We start from the raw sequence: 24,043 nt of genomic DNA on the forward strand, positions 1-24,043 counted from the left end.
TAGCTGTGTGACCCTGGGTAAGTCACTTAATCACAATTGCCTCACTAAAAAACAAAAACCAAAAAAATAAAATTCAAAATATTTAAAGATGTTCAGTATAATAAGAAGAGCTAAAATTGTAGAAACTGAGATCAAGAAAAAAATAGAAATATAAAGCATTCAGCTAATTTTTGTTGACCGTGGCCCTTGACTACAAATACAAGAGAAAAAGTTTGTGTTTATGTGATTTCAAACTGTAATCTTTACCTCTTTTTCCTGATACACAGGAACAGTGTGGGTTTAAAAAGGTGCCCACTAAATATATTTTTATTTTGGTAGGAAACCATCAGCATTAGTTTAGAAATTAATTTAGGTATTATCAGTATATAAAAATGCTATGGGGCTATATCCATATGTATCTGTCTGGACTTTGGGATTTCTTCATACTGAGTTTCAATTATCTACTGAGTCTTCAATGAAGAGTGTAAGGGAGGGGGTGGCTAGGTGGCGCAGTGGATAAAGCACCCACCCTGGATTCAGGAGTTCCTGAGTTCAAATCCAGCCTTAGACACTTATTGGCTGTGTGACCCTGGGCAAGTCACTTAACCCCCATTGCCCCGCAAAAAAAAAAAAAAAAAAAAAAGAGTGTAAGGGAGAAAAAGTAGAGACAAAAAAAAGAAAATTTTTCTTAGATATTCTTTTCTATGGACTTATAGCAGTTCTAATATTAGGTTAAAGGTTTTGCCCACATCTCTTAGTAGTCTGCAAATGTCTTTATTATTTTTTCCCCATTTGATAACTGTTAACCCAATAGACACTTTTCATAAAAGAAAGGCTAAGCTCACCAAGACATCATTTTTTCTTCACTGGACACTAGCGATAGATTTAGAAGCATATGTGCTGCTATATAGTACAAACCAGTTCAAACAGTACATTTCTCTAAAATATCAGTCTAGACTCTGATTTCACTGTGAAGAAACCAATGTCCAGGCCTCTTTGACTCACAAGTTCCTCTCTGAAATGGAAAGTTGCCTTTTAATAGCTGTAAAATCTGTATAGTCTTGCCAATGGTTTTTCATCTACTATTAACAGTATCTACTTAAGTAGACCACAACCTGTCAGTTGATTGGTAAGACTCAGGGAGTTAGCCTCAGTCACAAAGAGATTTAACGAAGGGTATACAATTACTTAATGTTAGAGTTGGGATTTTGAATCTGTTTCTAAGAACTATTTTTAAAAAAAAAATACTAAATACTTTCTATTCACTAACTTTCCAACTCATCAAATATTTCGTATATTATGATTAAATTCATTTTTCAGACCAGCTACTTAAACAAGTTTAAGGTTAAGGGGAAAAAACCCCAACTATCACTTGTTTTACAACCATCTCTTATTTAGGAAGGCTAAAATTTTAAAGGATGGACAACTAAGTGAAATGTGTACTTTTTCATAGCTGAATAAAATTAATTTAAAAGTCAGGTATTAGCAGGGATATAATTCAAGCAATAAAATCATCAAGTGAAACAGAAAGATTGAGACTGATGACTTAATTTTTTTTTCAGTTAGAGTTTGTGAAAATTGATCTTTGCTATTTGCTATTCAAATTTTAATAGTAACTAGGGCAGATTGATAGAGGCTTTGATCTAGGGCTGCAAATTGTCCAAGGGTAGTGAAATCTGTTTTAGGGCAGGAGATTTAAAGGACAGCTGATAGCAATTGTGTTCCTCTAAGGAAGAGGGAAGGAGAAGAATATGGTGGGGGGATGCAGTTGTGGCTTGGTAGAACAGGTGAAAGAAGGATTCGATTGGAGACAGAGAATAGACTTTCACTGAGAGATTAAGGATTGGATGGATCCTTTGACTGGTTTAAAGCTGGACCTGATAAGATCCAGCCTCTGGTTCAGCTTGGTTCTAGGGTAGGAGGTCCATCCCTGATGAGCCATTCCCTCTTCTAGCAAGGCCTTCCCCTCATTAGGTAAAACAGCAGCTGGCCTCACAGAACATCCTGTCACCTAGAATCCCAAGGACTAGCCATAGGCTAGGAAGGGCTACCTCCTTCCCTAACTATTATTAGCCAATGGAAAAGGGGCATCATCAGGTCAGGGACAAGGCAGTGAAAGGAAGAGAACATCTCTGATGTTTACTTAGGGACCCCTCTATCTCAGGGACTTTAGACTTTTCTTTAGACTTTTCTATGGAAGGGGTTATTAACCTGGTGTTTGTGAACTTTTTAAAAAAGTATTTTGATAATCATTTTAATACAATTGTTTTCTTTTGTAAACCTATGTATTTTATTTAAGACTTTTTTTCTGAAAGGGGGTCCATAGACTTTATCATACTGTCCAAGAGGTCTGTGACACAAAAAAAGGCTAAGAATTCTACATATATTGTCTCTTTCTCTGGCACCTCAAGCTTTTATAAAATCCAGAGGTGCTGTGAGGAGACCTAGATGTCAAGTGTAGGTTGCCTAGTAAGGAGATAAAAGAGGGCATGTCAGGGATCCCAGACCTTGCCAGGGCTGGGTTTCCTTGGGAATGTAGAAGCACTTTCTCCTGCCTAGGAGTTGTCCTCCCCTTATCTTCATGGTCTGACCAGAGAGAGGAGGCGGTTGATTGCGGGCAATTTAGGCCTGACAGTGTGGAAGAAGAAATCTTCTCCTGATTCCCCTATCCTTGAGACTTTTTTCCCCTTCTAAGCTTTGCTTTCTCAAGTTCCTTAAGCATTCGTAGGGAGTGGAGGGAGGAAGAGTTTGATGGTGCTTGGAGCCAAAGTATGCCTTGAAGTACCTAAAGGTAATCACTGCCTTAGTTATGGGTCCTACGTCATGGCCACAAAGGACTGCTGGTCTACAGCAGCAGCTAAGTGGCCTAGTGGGTAAAGTATTGGGCTTGGAGTCAGGAAAACTAATCTTCCTGAGTTCAAATCTGGCCTCAGACAATAGCTGTTTGACCCTGGGTAAGTCACTTAACCCTGTTTGTCTCAGTGTCCTCATCAGTAAAATGAGCTAGAGAAGGAAATGGTAAACCACTCCAGTATCTTTGTCCAGAAAACCCCAAATGGGGTCATGAAGAGTCAGGCATGAATGAACAAAAACAATGTGAACAAATCTAGATCAGCGATCCTATCTCCAAGGGAGGCAAAATTTCAATGAACTTACTGAAAATGATAAGTTGGGAGTCAAGAGAACTACATGCTAGTCACTGTTTCAAAATTAACTGTGGGTCCCCATTTGCTTCTATATCAAATAAGATTATTGGGCAAGGTTCAGCTCTAATAGTCTCAAACTATGAGATCTTTGCTTCATTTGACTTTATCTCAGCCCATCCACAAACTGACTGAGTTGAATGTGCGGTCCTCTGTAACTTTGGATAGTATTTCCTCTCCCTTGAAACTAATTTTTCTCTTCTGTAAAATCAATCATTGATTATTAAGGTCCCTTCCAATTCTGATATATTATTTTAGGTGTGTGTGTGTGTGTGAGTGTGTTTGTATGTGTGTGTATAACATCTCAAGTCCTATTTCGGCCCTGCCTCTCTTCAAAATCTTCTGTCTCTCTGACTGCTATAAGAGTACGTCACTCTCTCCCCAAAATCCCCCAACCCCTCTGGGCTTTATGAATGCTGTATGAAGAAATAACTGAACTTAGCACCTAGTTATCAAAAATAATTAGTTTAAATAGGAAGCTACCAAAGTCTCCTTGGGAGACAGGGTGGTCAGTTTTCCTTCACATCAGTAGCCTCATAGTATCTTGGAGTCTCTGTTTTTTCCCTGGAGAGTGGGGGGAAGTGTATATGTATCTTTATCCCTAAACGCCAGAAACTGAGGGTGCCTTTAGTTCTGCTTGTCCCAGGTACAAAAATTCCTAGTTACACCTCCGAATTGTAATTTGAGTACATAGTTAGTAAGCTATTGAGATAAGTTTCTGTATGCAAAATGTTCTGTTCATTACAGTAAGTTTAAAGTCAGGGCCCAAAAGCCTTGTGGAAAGATACCCCTTCCCACTCACCCAACAGGCCATCTGTTTCCCCATCTGCTTCCCTATAACAATTCTACATAATCTTTCCACCATTATCCACAAACCTCCATTCTCTAACCTTCTGCCCATTCCTAAGTTTCCCAATAAGTTCTGAGACTACTTCTATATTACTCCAATTGTTTCCATGGATCCAATAGGCTTCAGCCTGCCCCTTAAAATAAAGTTCAGGACTCAGAAAACTTATGTCAAGAGAGGTCGAATGAATCGTTCAGTGTCACAAAGGAAGTCAGAATTAGAGGAAGGATTTGAATTCTCTTTTTTTCTGACTTTAGAGTTGTCTTCTCTCTAGTGTGCTATGTTTAGTTTTGTTTTTTTTTGGTTGTGTCTGACTCTTTATGACCCTATTTGGGGTTTTCTTGGCAAAGGTACTAAATGGTTTGCCATTTACTTCTCCTGCTCATTTTACAGATGAGGACACTGAGGCAGACAGGCTTAAGTGACTTGTCCAGGGTAACACAGCTAGTAAGTGTCTGAGTCCAGATTACAACTCAAGAAGATGAGTCTTCATGACTGCAGGCCCAATACTCTATGTACTGGACCACCTAGCTGCCCTATGTACCATGCAATCTCGGATATTTTAAAGTATATTTGTTAAAATAGAAGCTGAAGAAAATCAATCTTTTTATTCAGTTTCCAAGTTCATCGTGGATAGTAAATAATCTTGATACCTTTAGCTATATTTCCTATGTAATTTGTAGTTTTTTTAAAACCTAAAACATTTATTGTACTAAAGGAGATTTATGAAATGTTTTAGACTTTTAGCTACATAGTATCTCTATTATTAAAGATCAAGGGTTTCTTATCTGGTACTACACATTTAAAATTTTTAATTGTACTAGATTTTAAAATACCTATTTTTCTTTATATAACTTTAAATTTTCCCTCAAATTTTTGTTCACGCTTTATGCCTCTATTTCATATAATGGTAAGATAACCCTTTTTTTACACGTGGATCTGAAGATACACATTTTCTGAGTGCTCCTAACACCACTTTTTAAAGAAAACATGGCAGTTAAACTTCATTGGGACAATCCACTGTGGAGCTCATTGGGAAGAGGAAGGTTTGAAAGAAATGACAATATTAATAACACCTTCCTTTACCTTACAATGTATTAACACATAGTTTAGAGGAGATAAAGGTTAAGAATACTTCATGACATGACATTATGCACAGCAGCAGTTGCCTTGTATTTTAATGAGATCTTGTGAATCCTGTCCTTTTGGCCTTTCGCAAGTTGTTCAGGATCATTTCTATGGAAGAAGGGGGTGACAACCAAGTCTTCATCAATGCATAAGAAAGCCTTTCTATTAAAGAAAAAGTCTAGCCTCATCACTAGAATGTACGATATAGGAGGACAGACTTTTCTCTTACTGCTTTAATTTATTAGTATCAAATTTGAGAGTCTATTGTCCCTTCCCCAAAAGCAAGCAGGAATGGGAAAAATAAATAAGTATTCTTAAGAATAAATTCTGTAGGTATTAGTTAGCCTTTAAAAGACAATAATACCCCATTCTCTGACACAGAATTTAAGTGCATTTTCACACTAGAATAACTGATTTTCAATATTATGGCTAAGAATGGCATAAGCGTCTGTAACTGAAACTATATTTAAATCCAGAAAAGATTTTTTTTTGGTTATTACATCTGAAGGATAGTATTAAAATTTTTGCATCCCTGTATGAATATTATATTGCTTTCTTTACAAGGCCCATTTAAAGGTCATGAATGTCAGAGGTTTAACTATCCATGAGACTTGTCTTTTCTTTTTATTAAAGTGAACTTTCTAAATTAATTTTATTAATGTAAAAATTACCTCTCATTATTAATGATTGCTTAGCAGAGTGAATTGAAAGTGGATGAGGCATGGGTTCAGATCTTGCCTCTGACAAAAAGTGTCTCTGTAACCCTGGAGACCCTGTTAGACTTTGACAAAGAGATTCCCAATCTGTATTGCTAGAGGAAGTTTCTCTATCTGGGGATTCCCTATGTCAATAAAATCCAAGGAACAGTTCTTGTGTCTAATGTTTTAAACAAAGTATAAAGATTTCAGTGAAACATTCAGAGTCCAAGGGTTATTGATATATGCTAATCAATATTTCAGTTTTCATTTTAATTAAAACAAATATGGGAGACAGAATTGTTGCTTTCTGGCACAGCCAATGGCAATAAACGACTTATAGGGAAAACAGAATATATCCATAAAAAACTGTACCACAATTTGCCTTTTAAACTTAATTTTCTGCCACAAATACCCCAAATTGTACATACACTAAAGCACGTACAAATTTAGTGGAAAGTAAGCTTGAAAACTGAGTAATTAAAAACCAAAACCTTGAATTGCTTTTTTTCCCTGAGTGCTCTATGGGTTTTAATGAAAAAGATAAACATAATTTAATATAATTGATGATTTGTTCATGAAGGAGTCATCATAGAATTAAAATGTTCTAGGCCCAGAAAGGTGCTCTATACCATGCATTTCCTTGTGTGCCCAATATATATATATATATATATATACACACACACACACACACATAAGGAAAATAGACTGTTTTCACTTGAGGAAAATGGTGAATTAGAGTATACAGACATTAAAAAGTAAAGAATATCCAAACAGCTTTCCTTATTGTAACTATAGCTTCTCTATAGCAAGTCTATCCTGCTCCATCAATAGTTCATGCCTCTTCTGAGGGTCCCAGGACTTAGACAAAATCAGGGTGATAAGAGAATGTATTTGGAACTAGAAGGAACATAGGGAAACACCATTCAATGATGTCATTTTGCAGATGAGGAAACAGAGGCCCAGAAAAGTGAAATGACTTGGTCGAGGTCACACAGAAAGTGACAGGGCTGAAACACAGGTCTGCTAAGTCCAGAGCCAGCATTCTTTCCAGTACACAAAGATTGCTTTACAGCATAAAGTATAGGTCTGTCACATACTAGCATAGTGTCCATTTACAAGGATGATTCTCTCCCTTTCAATACTGGAATATCTAAGAGGGTATGACATTAATACATACCCATTCTTACAAAATATAACTGCTCCACATTTCAATCTTATCTTCCCTCTTATATGACTAACTCACCAAGACCAGAGATTATACACAACACAACTTTATATGCCTCACATTCCCTACTTATTAAACATAATATAGACTTGAAAATCAAAACACATTTAGATAGTCACAATATTATAAAAACACTATCCCTGAAGTCTTCAGGTCCTCTATTTGGATGCAGAGAGTACTCAGAGCTGGTTATCCCTAGTTATGTAGACACTATTACTGGGTCCCTGGAAAACTATTCAGAATTGTCGCTTACTCCTTTTATGCATTCCAAAATGTTAAAGAGTTTAATTCATTTAACTGTTGCAGGGTTTTCGCCTTCTCTGCTCTGAATAGTTTAAGTTGCCAAAGCATATACTTTTATTTAAGAGTGAAATGCTAAAATGTTATCATTGCATCTAGCTCCTGGTCAACTTTCTGGTGAGTAGCATGAATATGACTTTATGGAGGTTAGTTGTCTGAATTTACAAACCATTACATTTACAATCATGGAAAATCTGCTTCCTAACAATATAAGAGGATCTTTGTTTGATGATGCATGTAATCTAGTAATATTATGCTTATTAACTCTTGATTATTAAGCTAAGCATGTGCTCCATAGTACTACTTGTATTTGAAATCCACACTGAAGTGGAAGGTTGATTTTTAAAAAAAAATTAAATGATCCAGTTGTTTTTCTGAAAGGCAACATAACTTTTCCTACACATATAAGAGAATGAATTCAAAAAGCTCATAGCAGAAAATATAACACATTATAAATGTGACCCCACTTAATATGCCCACATTTTTCTTATGCTAGATTTATGGGCACAGCAATTCAAGTTCAAAATGTTCTCAACACTCCAAAAACTCTTAAGGAAAAAGCAAATAATCCAGCAGAAGCAATAATAGAAATAAAATTTCAAATGACCTACCTGTCTGTTACGTTCATCCATAATCCTCGTGATCTGAATCTTTTTTCTCCCCATAGTCCCCGTTTTTCTTCTCTCTCTCGTTCCTAAAATTATGTATTTTTTCCTTTCCTTTTCTTTCTCTTTCCCGTTTCCTCCAAACAAACCTCCCTCTTCAGCACTTGCACTACTCAATTCACAGATCCCTGCATTCGTTCCTGCTAAATATAAAACACAGAAAAATTAAACATTACCATAAAATGAATAAAAAGCAAGCTAGCTTCATAAAGTTATGTGTTATTTTTATCAATGAGATAATATGGAATTGCACAAATAAAAAAGATGAAAATAAGCATTTATTAAAGTTCCATCATATATCATATATAAAGCCATATTAACTATGAACAGTTTATTTTTATAATTAAAATTATCTCATAATTAATTTAATAAGTTATTAAAATTATGAAAACTATGCTTTAAAGCCTGATATTTTAATAATATCTCTTCCAAAGTGTTTCTTAATGTTTTTATGGAATTAGGTGTCTCTTTTTTATTATTCACTATTATAACATGACAAAGTACCTAAATCAGAGAGTTAATGAACCTTTCTATACCTGAGTATGCTAAGTAGGCCAGCTAATTCATTTCTGAAGAGAAAACAATCTTGTGTTTTGACAGCAGAGGTGATAACGTCCCTAGTTATGCAAATAGGATGGACCATTATTAAAGTGGTATTTGATATATGGAAATGTCAACTAGTTTAAATCTAAATCCTTTAATCTCATTTTTTAAAAATCACATACACAAACACAAACCCATACAACATTCCTATGAGAATACCAGAAAACACAATATGGGATATGTCAATGATAATGCTATGACTTCCCAAAATATGCTACACTAATACGTATTTATATGTACCAACGATGCATTGCTACATATGTAAAAAACAACAACCAACTCTCTCTCTGAGTATGGATATTTGTTTTGCATTGAAGAAGCCTTGTATCACATATGAAATCAATTAAAAAAAGAAAACAGTGGTCAGTAATAAAAGTTACATAAATGAAAATACTGGTGCATTTGTAATTTAATTTATATCTTTACAAAACTAAGAACCAACTGGTGGAAGAGGTTAAAATAGTGCATGGCAACAACAACTTTATAAAAAATTACTTAGAGAAGTTTGATAAGTCCTTATTATCTTTTAAAAATGGCAAGTTAAAGAAAATATAATCAATAATATAATAAATCCAAGAAAATAAAACCTTATAAATTTGTATGTTCATTTGTATCTTTAATGCTTTTACTTAAGTTTTTATTTGAGAAAACTAAGACTTCACAAAATATGAAAGCAAATAAAGCAAAAAATCTTTCATAATAGGCTCTTTATGTAAAAGCAATAAATTTCCTAATTCTATCTATTTTCATATGGAATATTTAACTATTTTACACATGGCTTGGAATTTCCTTGTTTATTTTTACTTGCTGTTCTGACAACCAAGCTGATAAATTCCTACAATATGTTATGTAACATTAAGCCAATGTCCTGGCTATTTAATCTATTATTTGGCTCCAATTCAAAATTATTGGAGCAGAAAAGCTGTTACACACTTATTCTGATATTCAGTTACCTTTTGATTTCTTTGCATTAACTGTTAAATACTTTATCACCTTGAATGAATGTCTAAAAAAATTAAGTTTTTTATGATCAGCTAATTGCAATAGCTATTATGTTATAATTAGTTCTAGTGGATTAAACAGTGCTCAGACACTATGAATATCTATTCCCTTTTGCCAAATGCCTTTGTAGAAAATCCATGCTTGATTTTGGCTCAGAGTATATATAGGTTGAATAACATCAAGACCATGATGTGATAAGCAAAAACTATTACTACAGTTGTTTTTTTTTAGGAGCCAGAAATAGTTCAAAAGTTTTTATAACATACAAATTACATATATTGACAAATCATAGCTAGCAATGTCTTCCAATGTTTGCTGTTAAAGGTATTAAACTATACATTAAAATATGAAAACCTGTAAAACATAATTGTATCACACATTCACTGTTGCCAAACAATATCCATCTATTTTTAGAAAGTCTTAAATATCAGTCAACTACATTGCTTTCCTGTGTTTTCTACAGTCTTACCTTAAATACAAACAGCAAGTTAGAATAGTATTTCCCAAACACATGCAAGAACCAAAAGAAACTAACAGGCAACAGTAAAGCCAACACACAAATCCACAGCAAATGCACATAGAACTATTTCCCTTCCTTTCATTCAACTGAAGCCAGTGGCACTATCGGCTTACAGCACTACGCCTGTCTAAGCTCTTTTTCACTTCAAGGTGGAAGGTCAGGGTGGACAGATTAGAGCAGTGGTGACAGGGTTAGTGAGAATGAGAGCTCCTTTACAGATCAAGATTTTGAAACTGAATGAGGAGAGAAGCATCCGGGCTCTGAAAGTCTTCCAAGAGTAGCATAGGCGGCTCTTGATGAACTCAAGTTATGAAGAGCCCCTCCCATATCGACCATATGTTTCACACCAATATTTTAAACAGAAGTCATTTTTCAAACAGCCCAGAAGAAGGGATCTCTTTTTTCCCCTAACTGGACCATTATCATTATTTTAAAGGATATATTTAAAAATATTTTGCTAGATGAAAATATTATTTGAAGTATTTTCCTCATCAAAAATGTGTTGTACATTATTTGTAGGTAGCTCTAGGAGAAATAAGGATAACTTTCCAGAAATGAAACTGTTATCTTTCCTCCTATAAAAGTGAATTTCCTCAAGCATAAAATATATGTACAGTTTCCTTTTGTATTATCTTTCTAGTATCTACTTAAAGCTTATTTTGAAATGTCTTTAATGCAATTATGTGTATAAGTGATAATGTGGCAAGGAGGATATAACCATACCCAGCAGAGTGCCTCTGCTCTGAAGCGTGTGGTTTAGAACATCTGATTCATGGGTCACCACATTCCAGGGTTGTCAGTGAGAATGTTACGAATTAGAAAGGTCAACAATTGCCCACCACCTGTTTGAGTTACACAACTACTTCTCTGACTCTAAGCCTTATGTAAAAACTAATGTAAGGATATAATTTCAAGCATATTAAATTGGACAGGAACAAGGCAGATGACTATACTGCCTTTTCAATCTTCAAAACTTAAAAAAATTATATGGAAATAAAGGCTATCAGGAAAACCAACTGTAATTGAATTTCCTACTAGCCTAGAAGCTCTTTGAATAATCTGTAAAAAAAAAAAAAGCTTAAAATAATTTCAGAAGCTTTGCTGAAATAACTTTCCACATAAAAGACATACTTGGATAACAATGTAGCAAAACCGAATGATCAGAAATGATAATTTTAAAAATCCCAACACAACTCTTCCGCCCTTACACTAATAAAATCTTCAGCATGCTTTTATTTTTTCATACCCAGTATAAGAAAAATAAAATCAGACTGCTTACTAAAAAGCGGAACTTCATTATGGCAGACTTCTATTCACTATATGATTTGTCTAAGGAGATAGATGAAGGAAGAGTGATTTGAAACTCAAGTGGAGAAAAGTTGTGGACAGATGCTGCAGATTATTTACCCACCTCCTTTCTTTTGTATACATTCAAGCACATGCTCTCTGTTTCTGTCTCTTTCTGTCACCTTCCTGCCTTCCTTCTCTCTGTCTGTCTCTGTCTCTGTCTTTTTCTCCTTGTCTTCCTATCTTCTCTCCTCCTTCTCCTTCCCTCTCTTCCTTCTTCTCCTTTCTCTCTCTCACTCTCTCCTTTCCCCCTCCTTTTTCCCTCCCTCCCTCCTTATCCCTCCCTGTAACATAGAAGAATCTTGACAGAATAGCAGGAAACACGCACAGAGTGGTCAGGGAAGGATATGATGTCAGCAACCACGAACAATAAAAGGTGTAAAGGTGCTTCCTTCCCTAAACTGTTCCAGAAGTGTAAAATGGGAACCAAAACTCTCCACTTCCTTCTCTGAACAGAACTGTCCGATTCTGTTGTGCTGCAACACCCCACACACAGAGAGCCTTTTGAACATTTCAGAAAAGGCATATTAAGGAATGACCAAGTAGGATTTAACTACTATTAAAAATAATAAAAATCCAGTTCAATATCACTTTAACAACATTCTAATGATTTTATTATAAAATGGAAATACATAAACAAAATAAACAAGCTTTCACTTTGGTGTGTTTACATAGTTCCTTACTATGACAATTAACCATTGCAGAATAGTGTTTTCACAAAAAAACATTTTTCATATATGTTCATATGCACCTAAAACATGAAGTATTTGCTACAAATACTAAATGGTGAATGGGTAAACTACTTTCTTTTGCAAAAAAAGGGGGGGAATCACAAAATCTTTCATAATCCCCCCAAGTTTAATGATATCATTCACTGATAACATGTATGTTTTAAAATATACATTTTAAGAAATATACTGATTTTTAAAAAGAAGTTTTTTAAAGCTCCCCTCTCAAAGTCTATTAATTAATTCAGAATCAGATAAGAAGATAATTTCTAGAATTTGGGTGCATGTAAAAGCTATTTATTTTTCTCATCATTGCTATGATATTTCTAACATGAAAATGGTTCATCCTACTATAACATTTCTGTAGGAAGAAATCCACATATCAAATGAATCTGAGTCATCTTCAGATTTCAATCATCTACCCACAGAACTTTGATTTGGAAATTAAACAAACCCTTCATGTATATGTTTTGCTATTAAATACGACTGTCACATCAAAAATGTGGGAAGACATTAATTCAATTCTACTAAAGTTATCTGTGCAAAGCATAGATTTGCTACAATAGTCATCATGTAGGCACTTTAACTAAAACAGAGCCTATGCATAAAGATAAGACATTCAAATGTATGATGTCTATATGCAAACGAGAAACTTGAATTGCTTTTTCTCATGTTAGCTAATAATGATTTCATTGACATACACTTTCAACAAACACTACAAAAACTCTCTTGCTATCAACAAACCATCATAACAAGACTAACAAATACAAAGAAAGGCAAACCAAACATTTGCGAAGTGAAAAAATGGTCATGAGCTCACCAGCTGCAGCACTGTTTGTATGACTGATTCACACACTTAAATGACTCATTGTCATTTCAAGTAGAAAACTTTACTCATGTTTGTGAGCCTGAATGCATTAATTTGGCTACTTCGCTACAGGCTTAAGACACATCACGTACATGCAGTTGAATTGAAGGTACAAAGGGAAAGCAGAATTTGTATTGGTTACTCAAATATTTGTATTGATTTGTATTGATTACTTTGTATCACAACTTTGATATAAATAAGCCGATGATCATTCTTTTTGGTATTTTTCTACAAGATGTTTGATATGTTCATGACTATAGTGACAGTCCTGAATTTCACTCTACTTCAAGATAAGGTCACTATTTCTGATATGATCGGCTGTCTGGTACTATCAATGTAAGGATACAAAATAATATCATTGTCTAATATGTATACTCTTAGGACTCAGCCTGGAAGAGATGATTATAGAAGTCACCCTTCTGTATTTCTAAAAACAAAAGAAAACAAAAAACTTGAGCTTTTTATCACCCCAGCAGAACCACCTTATTATTTTCCAAATATATATTAAGGTGTAACTGATAGCATGATAAAATTTTGGTGTCATTTTGAAATTGTGATACTGCATGTCATGCTAATACATAGTTGACTATAAAATAAGTGCTTAAGGTATTTTAAAACATTTTTATACTAAAAGATATATTTCTTTTACTTTATTCTCTGATGACTACTAAAGACATTTTAAAAAACAATTTTTGTGCTTAGTTGTGAACATGGAAGCAGAATTTTCATTCTGGTTACTTATATGGAAGTAGAATGGTTACATGTCCTCTTTACCTAATAGTCTGCAGTCTTTGTGTAGCGTGCTATATGAAGAATAAATGTGTGATGCTAATTAATGATACTAATGATATGCAGTTTTATTTATAAGCCTATTTACATTTTGAGCTATAACTCTGAGCCCATATGGTAAGGTCATGAATTAAACTGTGGCTTTCATGTAAAGCAAGTAGCCACTCTAAAAAGTAAAGAATGAAGACTTGTCATTAGATTATACTCCATTTAGTCCTTAAAGAAATTAGCGTACTATGAAAAACTTAACAGGGTTATAAAAACTAAGAGGGCACTCCTATCTCCACTGTCTGCCAAGAGACTGCTTTAGGCTCAAAATGCAGAAATGGCAAGGGAAATATATCAATCTTCCCAGTGACCACGACAGCTGAAAACTCTACATTAATGTTTCGATTCCTACTTTAACATTTTCCCCCAAGGACAAAAGGAGATGAAATGTATGTCAGAGATGTAATAAGGCTAAAAAAGAAACCTCTTTGAAAACCCCTGCAATTAGTTTTAACAGGTAGGAATAACCTGTGTTTATCTCTGACACAAGTAATTTTGTTTACACACCTCCAAAAATTAGGAAAGAAGCATACCTTTAAATAACTACATTGTATTATAGACAATTTAGTGAACTCTTAGCATAACCACTATGTCACAGCTACCCATGGTTTATCTGATCTTGGACTTTTTATTTTCCTTCATTGTATTTAGGCCAGCATTTTCTTTGCCAAAGTAATTCCACATAGGCTAAATATGTCAAAAGCCTCCATTATTCGACTGGACTACTAGGTTTTCAGCCTTTCCACATTGAATTAAATAATTAACCTGGGGATTTATTGTGACTTTGCTTTCCTACTTTTTCATTCAACTGTTTTCTTTGAAAGGTCCTTTCCTGATGAGCAATGCTCATCAGAAGGGAAATCCAAAACTTCTTGAAAAAGCCAAAGACAGTATTTAGCATCATATAACATATACTGCTCCTCAGCTGTAACCACTCCAAAAGGGCATGCAGCTGGATATTTTTTTTTGATGGTGGTGCTGGTGGGAGAGAACAAAGCAGGTTAAGCAGAATGCAACCCATAGAGCAGTGTGAGCTAAAATGTTCTACTATAAACACAAACCATGTTTAAATAGGGGAATTTTGCTATTGTTTGTATTCATTCTATTGTGACAAAGTCTAACATCCTGAACTCACCATAAGCAAGCTAGAAAAAAAAAAGATATTCATGGTTTGAAAAATCTCGTTTCATATCTTAAATTTCAATACTGATTATTTGGAAATAATTTGGAAGTCAGAATTTATTAACAGCAAGGAGAATAACAAATCAGGTTCAGTTGTCAGAAGTCTGTACGTATTAGAGGCTTTTTAGAGCTTTGTTCTTATATATGATACATCTCATTGTACAACTATAGCTAGTGGGGGGGATAAAGTTCAATGTTTCGGCCTATTTCAGTGTCTGGCTATAATAATGATTAAAGTTCACCATGAAGATACTTGAGTCGACCTGAGTGTATTAAGAGTAGATCATTTACAGGAATGTTAACAGTGTGATCCCAGTGGTCAAAAGGAAATTCTAAGTAAAGGGTTTTGTTTCATTCTAATGAAAGGATGAACGATGTATAACCCTTTCTTTGATAATGATTTGCTTTTGTCAGTATGTATCTTTCCCAATTAATTTGAGTATTTGAAGATGACCTTGAAATGTGAAGAAACACTAGAGGGCCTCTTCTCCACCCATACCAACCACCACAATTTGGAATCTTATTTAAGGGGGAAAAATACTTAACTGAAATCAGCTGGATTGAACCATAGTAGAACATTTTTTTTCTGTCTCTAGTTAACTTTGGGAACATACTAAGTTTATATCAAAACCCTATATGACAATATAGAGATTATTGTAAAATAGGACCCAAAATCTCAGGATAAAGATATTTGATATTGCTACTCTATGTAACTCAACATGGTTAGGAGTGATTCATTAATTTTTCTATTTCTTCATCTCTTTTACAACATCCTATCAACCTAATTAAGGCTTTGTTCATCTGAAACCTCAGATGACAATTTGTTTAACTCTATCCCACTGTGGTCTTTATATAAGGAGAATTAAATTTGATCTTCTGACAGCAATCATTAAATGATCCCAACTGGCCCCAATTAAGACACATGGCTTACAGGCCTCAATATCCAGTAAAGCACAAGCCCTCTACTTTCTTTACGCATTGTGGTTTCTTGTTTTTGTTTTTTGTTTTTTACCTTATTTTATTTTCTTAAGGCCAATTAAGCACATGTCATCAAGTGGAACTGAATTTCCTTATACTCAATACACAATGCATCAATTTACTTTACAGACACATTGAAATCTTAGACAGCCCTTTGAAAGTCCTCACTTCTAGTTGCCATGTTAATTCACCTTGTTATTATGAAAAGAAAAGGAAATTTAAGATTGAGTAACTTATGTTGTAGTAAACATAGCTAGAACTCCTTAAATCAGTTCACAGGTTAAGAGTACTGACTAATTTTAAGTCAACAATAACACTTTATTTGGATCGTTTACAATGATCTCTTAAGGATATAATTCACATTTCAAATTTGGGTTTACTTTTTTTTTTTTATAAAGTGGCCTCTTTATAATCTCTTTATAATCTTCATTGAAAAATATTGGATCCAAGCATGACTTCTGAAGTTAACCTGCTTTACCCTTAATTTCTGCTCTAATTTTTTCACATATGTTCAGTGGTGAGCTGTGAAACAGTGTTCTCAGGCCTTCACATAAATGCAGGTAGCCCCAGGATTGAGAGCTCATTGATTGTGTGCGACTCTAGGGAAATGGCTGAATTAAAAACAGCCCTATGAGGCTGAAGTCGCTCCTATTCACACATCTGGCTCATCTTATTCTAAACTCTCACACCTGCCTGGAAATTTAACCCCTATCTATTGCTCTGAAGAACAAACAGATTTATCTATAGCCGTCCGCTTTAGGTCAAGGCTGAATCATTAAATGTTCAGCTAAATTAATTGCAATATAATTGAAGTTTGACACAGTTTCAAAAGGTCTTGTTCAAAGTTAGTTGAATAGCCAGATCACCTTCTCTTGCATTTCATGGGATCATAGATCTGGAGCTGGAAGGGACTTGAAAGGCCATCTGGTTCAACTCCCTCATTTTTTCAGCTAAGAAAACAGAGGCCCAGGGATATCAAGGATGAGCCCAAGGTCATAGAGGTATTATCAGAGGTGGGATTTGAGCTTCAGTGCTCTGGCTCCAAACCTTTCCAAATGCATAGGTTCTTCAATTTTTTAAAATAAGTTTATTCATCTTAATGATCAGAATTACCGAACACCTATCAGTATGTGGACAATTGGATAGAATGTCAACCCCCATAATCAGGAGGAGCTGAGTGCAAATCCATCCTTAGACCCTGCCTAGGCATATGACCCTTGGCAAGTCCCTCAACCCTGTTTGCCTCTGTTTCCTCATATGTAAAATGAGCTGGGGAAGGAAATGGCAAACCAATTCAGTACTGCCCCAAAACCCCTAATAGGGTCATGAAGAGTCAGACATGACTGAAATGTCTCAACAACATCAGTATAAAAACCATCCTATATGTCACAGTTTCCCAAAGATGAGTTACTACATATTTATTCTAAAAAAAAAAACCCCTCCTGAAATTAGGACCATCCTAATATATGCTATGTATTACACAGCTCACTAACCTTGCTAGTAAATTTTATTTTTTGACTAACATACAAATATAAAGGACACTGGAAATGTAAGAGAACTGTATGATAATCCTGTCTTTAATCTACCAGGCAAACTTCTAAAAATATAAATCATTACATGTAGTTTTCCTTTAGGTTATGGTAGTACACTTTTCTTGCTTAAATATTCACTTATTAAATAGAATTCTCATCAAATATAATGGGGAAAAATCCAAAATAATGAAACATACATATTGCGAAGAGAATAGGAAACTCTTGATGAGAATTTCCCCTTAAAATGCTAATAATCTAGAAAATGGTAACTAACCAACCACACAATTGACTGACTTTTTATATCTAGGAAATGCAATGAAATTTTTGTAAAGCAAAACAGATGCTTAGGGTATTGTGTTAGAAGATATTTTTCACTCTATTCTGGTAATCTTAAATAAGATTTGTTGTTAATTTTAGAGCACACTTCTGCTAAAAAAGGGCAAACCCTGTAACAGATTTAGTACAAAGAGCTGAAAATATCCTGTGGAAAAAAAAAACTGTAGAGAAATCAGACCAACCCAAATCCTGCCATTACTCAGCACTGCAGTGACGTGCAGATGTTTGTAGTGGTTTGAGGAGCCAGCAGGGGCTGGAAACTCTACATACTCGACTCCAACATGATTGCAATTGAACCTCATCAAAGTAAGAGCTCATAATTTGTCACAGAAAACAGCCAATTAACATATGTTAGGAAAAGGCTCCATAAAGATAATATATGATTAAAGATCCAATGCAGCTGTTGAAAAATCAAAACTATGCATTTTAAAAAGAAATCTCAGCCTGGGCTTTAGTACGGTTAAACTGATAATGGCTACTATGATTTTTCTTTAAAAACAGCTGAAAAAAAGATAATTATAGTATTTCTTTTAGGTTTGGGGTTACTGCAAAGGAGAACTTGGGTACTGTATCACATTTTACTATGCCTTACTTGAGTTCTATAAATAGTTGAAACCCTTGCCAAAATTCTGTAGTTACTTTGTTACAGATCTATTTTAAAATACAGACCTTCATTGTGAGCTGGATGGCCTTCAGGATACATTCTGTTGTCAAGGCATTCCTCTGAAATCTATAGCCACTCTCTATCTTTATCTGTGCAGAAAGTCGAGTGTAGGGTCTTGTTGTCCCAGTCACCATAACTCTAAACATATAACAAGTACTCGGTGGATTCCTTCCTGTACCTTGCAGGGTGCATTTTCAGGGGTGGGGGGGCAGTATAATGTTTATAATGATTGTAATATACATGATAATGAGATTGTTTTAAATATAAGTATACTGCATAAAGAGTTTCAGGAATAGGTATTCTTAATTTAAAACTTTTTTTTTTTTAATGGAGCAGTACATAGTGTGCCAGGCCTGGAGTCAGAAAGACTCATCTTCTTGAGTCCAAATATGGCCTCAGACACTTACTAGCTGTGCGATCCTGGACAAGTCACTTAACTGTTTGCCTCAGTTCCTCTTTTATAAAATGAACCGGAGAAGGAAATGGCAAAGTACTTAGTATCTTTGCCAAGAAAACCCCAAATGGGGTCAGGAAGAGTTGGACAGAACTGAAAAACAACTGAACAACAATACCCTCTTTCCCTAAGCCCTGAGTATACATTAAAAAAAAAAAATCTCAGCCAGGGATTTAGTACAGTTAAAGTGATCATCCCACCTCCCATAATAAAGGAATGACAAATAGTGAAAAGTACATTGGATGAGGCATCAGAAACTGGTTCTAGTCCTGGCTCCTTCATTTATAAATCATGTTTCCATGGAAAAGTCACTGAGAGTCTTTGGGCTTCATTTTCTTCAGTTTCAAAACAGGGATAAGAATACCTACCCTGTTTATCAAAAACTCCTCTTCTGAGGATCAGATAAGATTATATACATGAAAATGCAATGAAAACAAATTGTTAAGCAATATACAAATGCAATTGTTTATTTTTCCCTTAAAATATTTTTGTTTCAGATTTTGGAATTTTATGCTACTAAAGGCTGTAATTAATATTTATATCATATCTGACATACTGTGGAGAGGCAGTATGACTTAGTAGATAGTCAACCTCAAAACCCAGAAGGCCTAGGGTTCTATCCCTACCTCTGACACATAAAGACTGTGTGCCCCTGGGAAAGTCATCTAATCCTCTCAAGTGTTACTTATAAGTTGCTCCCCTGAACTAGTAGCAGGAGTTTGATCATTTATGAATTCTCCTATACCTTGGAAATCACAGGTTCAGTTCCTCTCTATCCCTGCCATATGCTCTTTTCCTGGCCCCTTAAATAGACATTACAGTGTAAAATGAAATCCTTATAGTTTTAAAAGCAAAACTGATAAAACAATAAGGAATTTACTAGGTTGAGATGCTTTTTGAATTCACTTTTTAAAACTTGTTTTCTGTTCTTCACTGTTATGTAAATGTAGAAAACCTAAGAAGGTTTTGTACCGTAGGCAGTGATCAGTCAGTTAAAAAGCATTTATTGAGCACCTACTATGTACCAGAGGGCGTGTCACAGAGGATAGAGTACTGAGCCTGAAGTCAGGAAAATTCATCTTTATGAGTTCAGATCTGGCCTTAGACACTTACTAGCTGTGTGACCTTGAGCAAGTCATGTAACACTGTCTGACTCAGATCATCACCATCTGTAAAATGAGCTAGAGAAGGAAATAGTGAACAACACTCAAGTACCTTTACTAAGAAAATCCCAAATGGCTTCACAAAGAGTTGTACATGACAGAAAAATGACTGAACAACAACACAACTATGTTCCAGACACTGTGCTAAGCATGGAAATACAAAGAGAGGCAAAGGACTGTCCCTGACCTCAAGGGGCTCACAGTCTAATGGAGGAGACAACAAATTTGTGGAAACAACCTCTGTGCAGGCTAAATAGGAAATAACTAAAAGAAAGAAGGTATTAGAATTGAGGCATTGAAAAAGGCTTCCTATAGAAGATCAGATTTTAGTTGGGACTCAAAGGAAATGGGAGGGGCCAGGAGGTAGAGATGAAGAAGAACATCGAAGCGGCTGGAGACAGTCTGGGAAAATGCCGAGACTGGAGAAATAGAGAGCCTTGTTTTCAGAACAGGAAGGAGGCCAGTGTCATTGGGTCAAATAGTATGTGGCAGGGAATAAGGCATAAAAAGACTGGAAAGTTTGAGGGAGAAGACAGTCATGGAGAGCTTTGAATGTTAATCAGAGGATTTTGGTTCTGATCCTGGAGGTGATAGGTATAAGAAATAGGTACAATGATATCATTCTAATCTAAGCTATATCTCCCCTTAAGTGTGTGGGATTTTAAACAGGAAATGACTACTAATGGCAATAGCAATAAAGTATGGAAATATACTTTTTAATGATAAAAATTTCTTAGCATCACATTACTAATATCACTATGTAAATATGATGAGAAATCTCCTCAAAATGAATTTTTTTCATACACTTTTTCTATTAAAAAAAGCGAAAACCAGTTCTGAAACAAAACCAACTATTTTGTACTACTAGCAAATGAAAGTCTTATGACAATTATTAATGTAACTTAAATAGTCTTCAGGTAATGTTGATTTTTTTTTCTCCTCTCAAGGGTCCTAAGTCCCAAGCAATCAGCAACATTTTTGATTAAGATCTCAGCATATTGTTGAAAATCCCAGGGCTTCGCTATAGCTGAAATATTCACATATCTTTGGACATCTCCAACTAATGAGAGTAAACTCTTAAGCCTCAAGCCAAATAGATTAATTTCCAGCTTGGACTGAATAGTTGAAAGAACTAGCCTAGTAATATCAATGCATTTTAAGGAGAAAAATGATTTTAAGAAAGACTTTAGAATCAAATGAGAATAAAAGCACTATAAATGAATTTTACAAATGTATAAAATACAAATAGCCAACGAAGAACCATGGTCATTAAATTTTTTTCTATATTTTTGCCTGAAATTTTCTAATTCAAAAGCATTTCAGTTTAAGGAAGAATGGCTATAGACTGCCTATTTCTTTAAAAAAAAAAAGGAAAGAAATGTTGGTAGTATATATTTGATTATTTTTAGTGAAGTTCCTGAGAAAATAAAATGCTATTACTTCTAGGCCATTTTAATATAATGAACATGATTATGCCCTTAAAAATAAAACAGAAGAGGCAAAATAATTTGCAATGTAACTAGTCTGATTTAATGTTAATCTGTTTTAATCTACATTTGGCAGGAAGAACTAAGCAAAGATTTTACAAGAAGCAAAATTTTAAATCTTTAGCATTAAATATTTTTTCTCCATGTATTTCTGAAGTAGCTTTATTATATTAAAAAACCCCACTATACAGTACTTTTCATTTATCTGATCAGTGATAGCCAGTATTACATATTACATTCTTCTCCTTCCTTATCACAGTAATGTGACTCTTAGAGGTCATCCATTTCATTCCCCTAATCCCAAGGAGGACTGTATTCATAATGTAAATACATGTTTATTGCTCAACCTCACTTCACATTTTTATTTAATTCTTAATTCTTTGTTACTGTCTGAACTTGTAAGGTCATAGATTCTGAAATTAAGTGGTTGATAATAGAGTATATTTACTAGTGAAGTAAAGAGGAAAAGTAATATATTTAAAGAGGCAGATGTTTGCTTTTTTTGTTGTTGTTCATTTGTTTTTTATATGTCAGCGCTGGAAGGGACAGTTGTGTAGTTGAATTAGAAAGATGGCAAGTAGAACCATTGTGCTTCAGTTGTACAGAAGCAGTTTCTACATCTAACCCCATAAGACAACCTAGGATTTAGAGAGAAATGGGATTTTGGATTCCTTTTTGTACATACTGTTCCTCTTGCGGATGAGAAAACTGAGCCCAAAGACTGGAAGTAACTAGCCTAAGTCACACAGATATGTGGTAGAACTAGAATTTGAATTCACCTATTCTGAGCAGATTAAAGTGCTCTATAACCCCAGGCAAGTCACTTAAATACTATATGCCTCAGTTTCCTACACTATAAAGTGGGAATATTAATGTCATCTATTTCATTGTGTTGTTGTGTGGATCAAATGAGATCCTTTTTAAAAAGTACTTAGCACAGTGCCTGACACATAGTAGATACTTAATAAATATTTCTTTCCCCTTCCTTTTTAATTATTTCACAGTTCTTCATTTCTCAGAATTTATGATTTACACCAGCAATACAAGCAGGTTTCTAGTTATAAAGTTAGTTCAAACCATTTAAGTGTCAGTACAGAAGGGAAAAGGACAGTCAGGTAAAATGGTTGAAAGAAAGCACATGAGGGGGCAGCTAGGTGGCGCAGTGGATAAAGCATCAGCCTTGGATTCAGGAGGACCTGAGTTCAAATATGAACTCAGACACTTGACACTTGCTAGATGTGTGACCCTGGGCAAGTCACTTAACACCTATTGCCCCACCAAAAAAAAAAAAAAAAAGAAAGAAAGCACATGAAAGAATTGGGTGAGGTTTTTGGAGACTTGCCCTATGAGGTTATTGTTTTATTGTTCAGTCACTCCCAACTCTTCATTACCTTTTTGGGGGTTTTCTTGGCAAAAATACTGGAGTATTCTCAGCTCCGTTTACAGATGAAGAAAGTGAAGCAAAAAGGCTAAAGTGACTTGCCTAGGGTCACATAGCTAAGTATTGTCTGAGGCTGGATTTAAACCTAGGTCTTCTTGACTCCAGGCCCAGCATTCTTATCACTGTAGGTTGTTGCTAGATCTCAGAAGTTCTGTTGGGGGTTGCTGCATTCAAGTGTAAAGAATTAATTGTTATTTGAGGTTTTTATGCCTCGAGCGCACTGGCCTGGGGCTCCTCAGACTGAGCTGTGCTCCACCCACTGGTTGTAGCCATTGCCAGGGCTCTGGCACCTCACGTCATCACCACTCGCCGATGCCTACATAGGCTTGGCAAAATTATAATGATTGGAAGCCTAGTGAGGGCAGTCATGTGACTGTCAGAGTGGCCATCCCATTGCCTGGGACTGTGTGGGGTGTTTCTAGGTTTGGAGGAGGAGAATTGGGCATTTGAGGTGGAAGCTGGAAAGCGACAGGCATTCTGCTGCGTATTTTCAGCTGATTCCTGGGCGGTGGTATTTTTTCAGGTATTATAATTTCCCTTTCCCCATTTTTATTTCCTTTCCCTTGATCCTACTGATTCTGTTTGTGTGGTTTTTTTAAGTTCGTTCTTGTTAAAATAAATCTTGTTCTGTTTTGAGGGAGACTGCCGGTTTCCTTCCTTGCCCCAATATTGCGGCGAGCCGCTTAGCTAGCACTACCCAATTAAAAATTGGTCCTCACACAAGATAGCAAATGGGGGAAGCTAGGTGGTGCAGTGAATAGAGCCCCGGCCCTGGATTCAGGAGGACCTGAGTTCAAATCCGGCCTCAGACACTTAACACTTACTAGCTGTGTGACCTTTGGCAAGTCACTTAACC

General features: G+C 35.2%; 1 protein-coding gene across 13 annotated transcripts in view; it reads right to left on the bottom strand.

Annotated features, from left to right (window-relative positions):
- Positions 1–24,043, bottom strand: part of MEF2C (myocyte enhancer factor 2C) — a 219,029-nt gene that overhangs the window by 115,848 nt on the left and 79,138 nt on the right. For 9 of the 13 annotated variants that reach the window (XM_043962343.1, XM_043962425.1, XM_043962433.1 and 6 more), the window contains one exon: positions 7,992–8,188. In XM_043962343.1, coding sequence (XP_043818278.1) covers positions 7,992–8,045 — 54 coding nt within the window. In that variant the 5' untranslated portion in view covers positions 8,046–8,188. Of the gene's footprint in view, positions 1–7,991; positions 8,189–10,119; positions 10,139–11,581; positions 11,700–24,043 lie in introns of those variants that run through there. The other 4 variants (XM_043962357.1, XM_043962350.1, XM_043962368.1 and 1 more) reach the window with 3 other exon arrangements.

Source organism: Dromiciops gliroides, chromosome 1 (genome assembly GCF_019393635.1).
Source record: "Dromiciops gliroides isolate mDroGli1 chromosome 1, mDroGli1.pri, whole genome shotgun sequence".
Classification (NCBI taxonomy): Eukaryota; Metazoa; Chordata; class Mammalia; order Microbiotheria; family Microbiotheriidae; genus Dromiciops; species Dromiciops gliroides.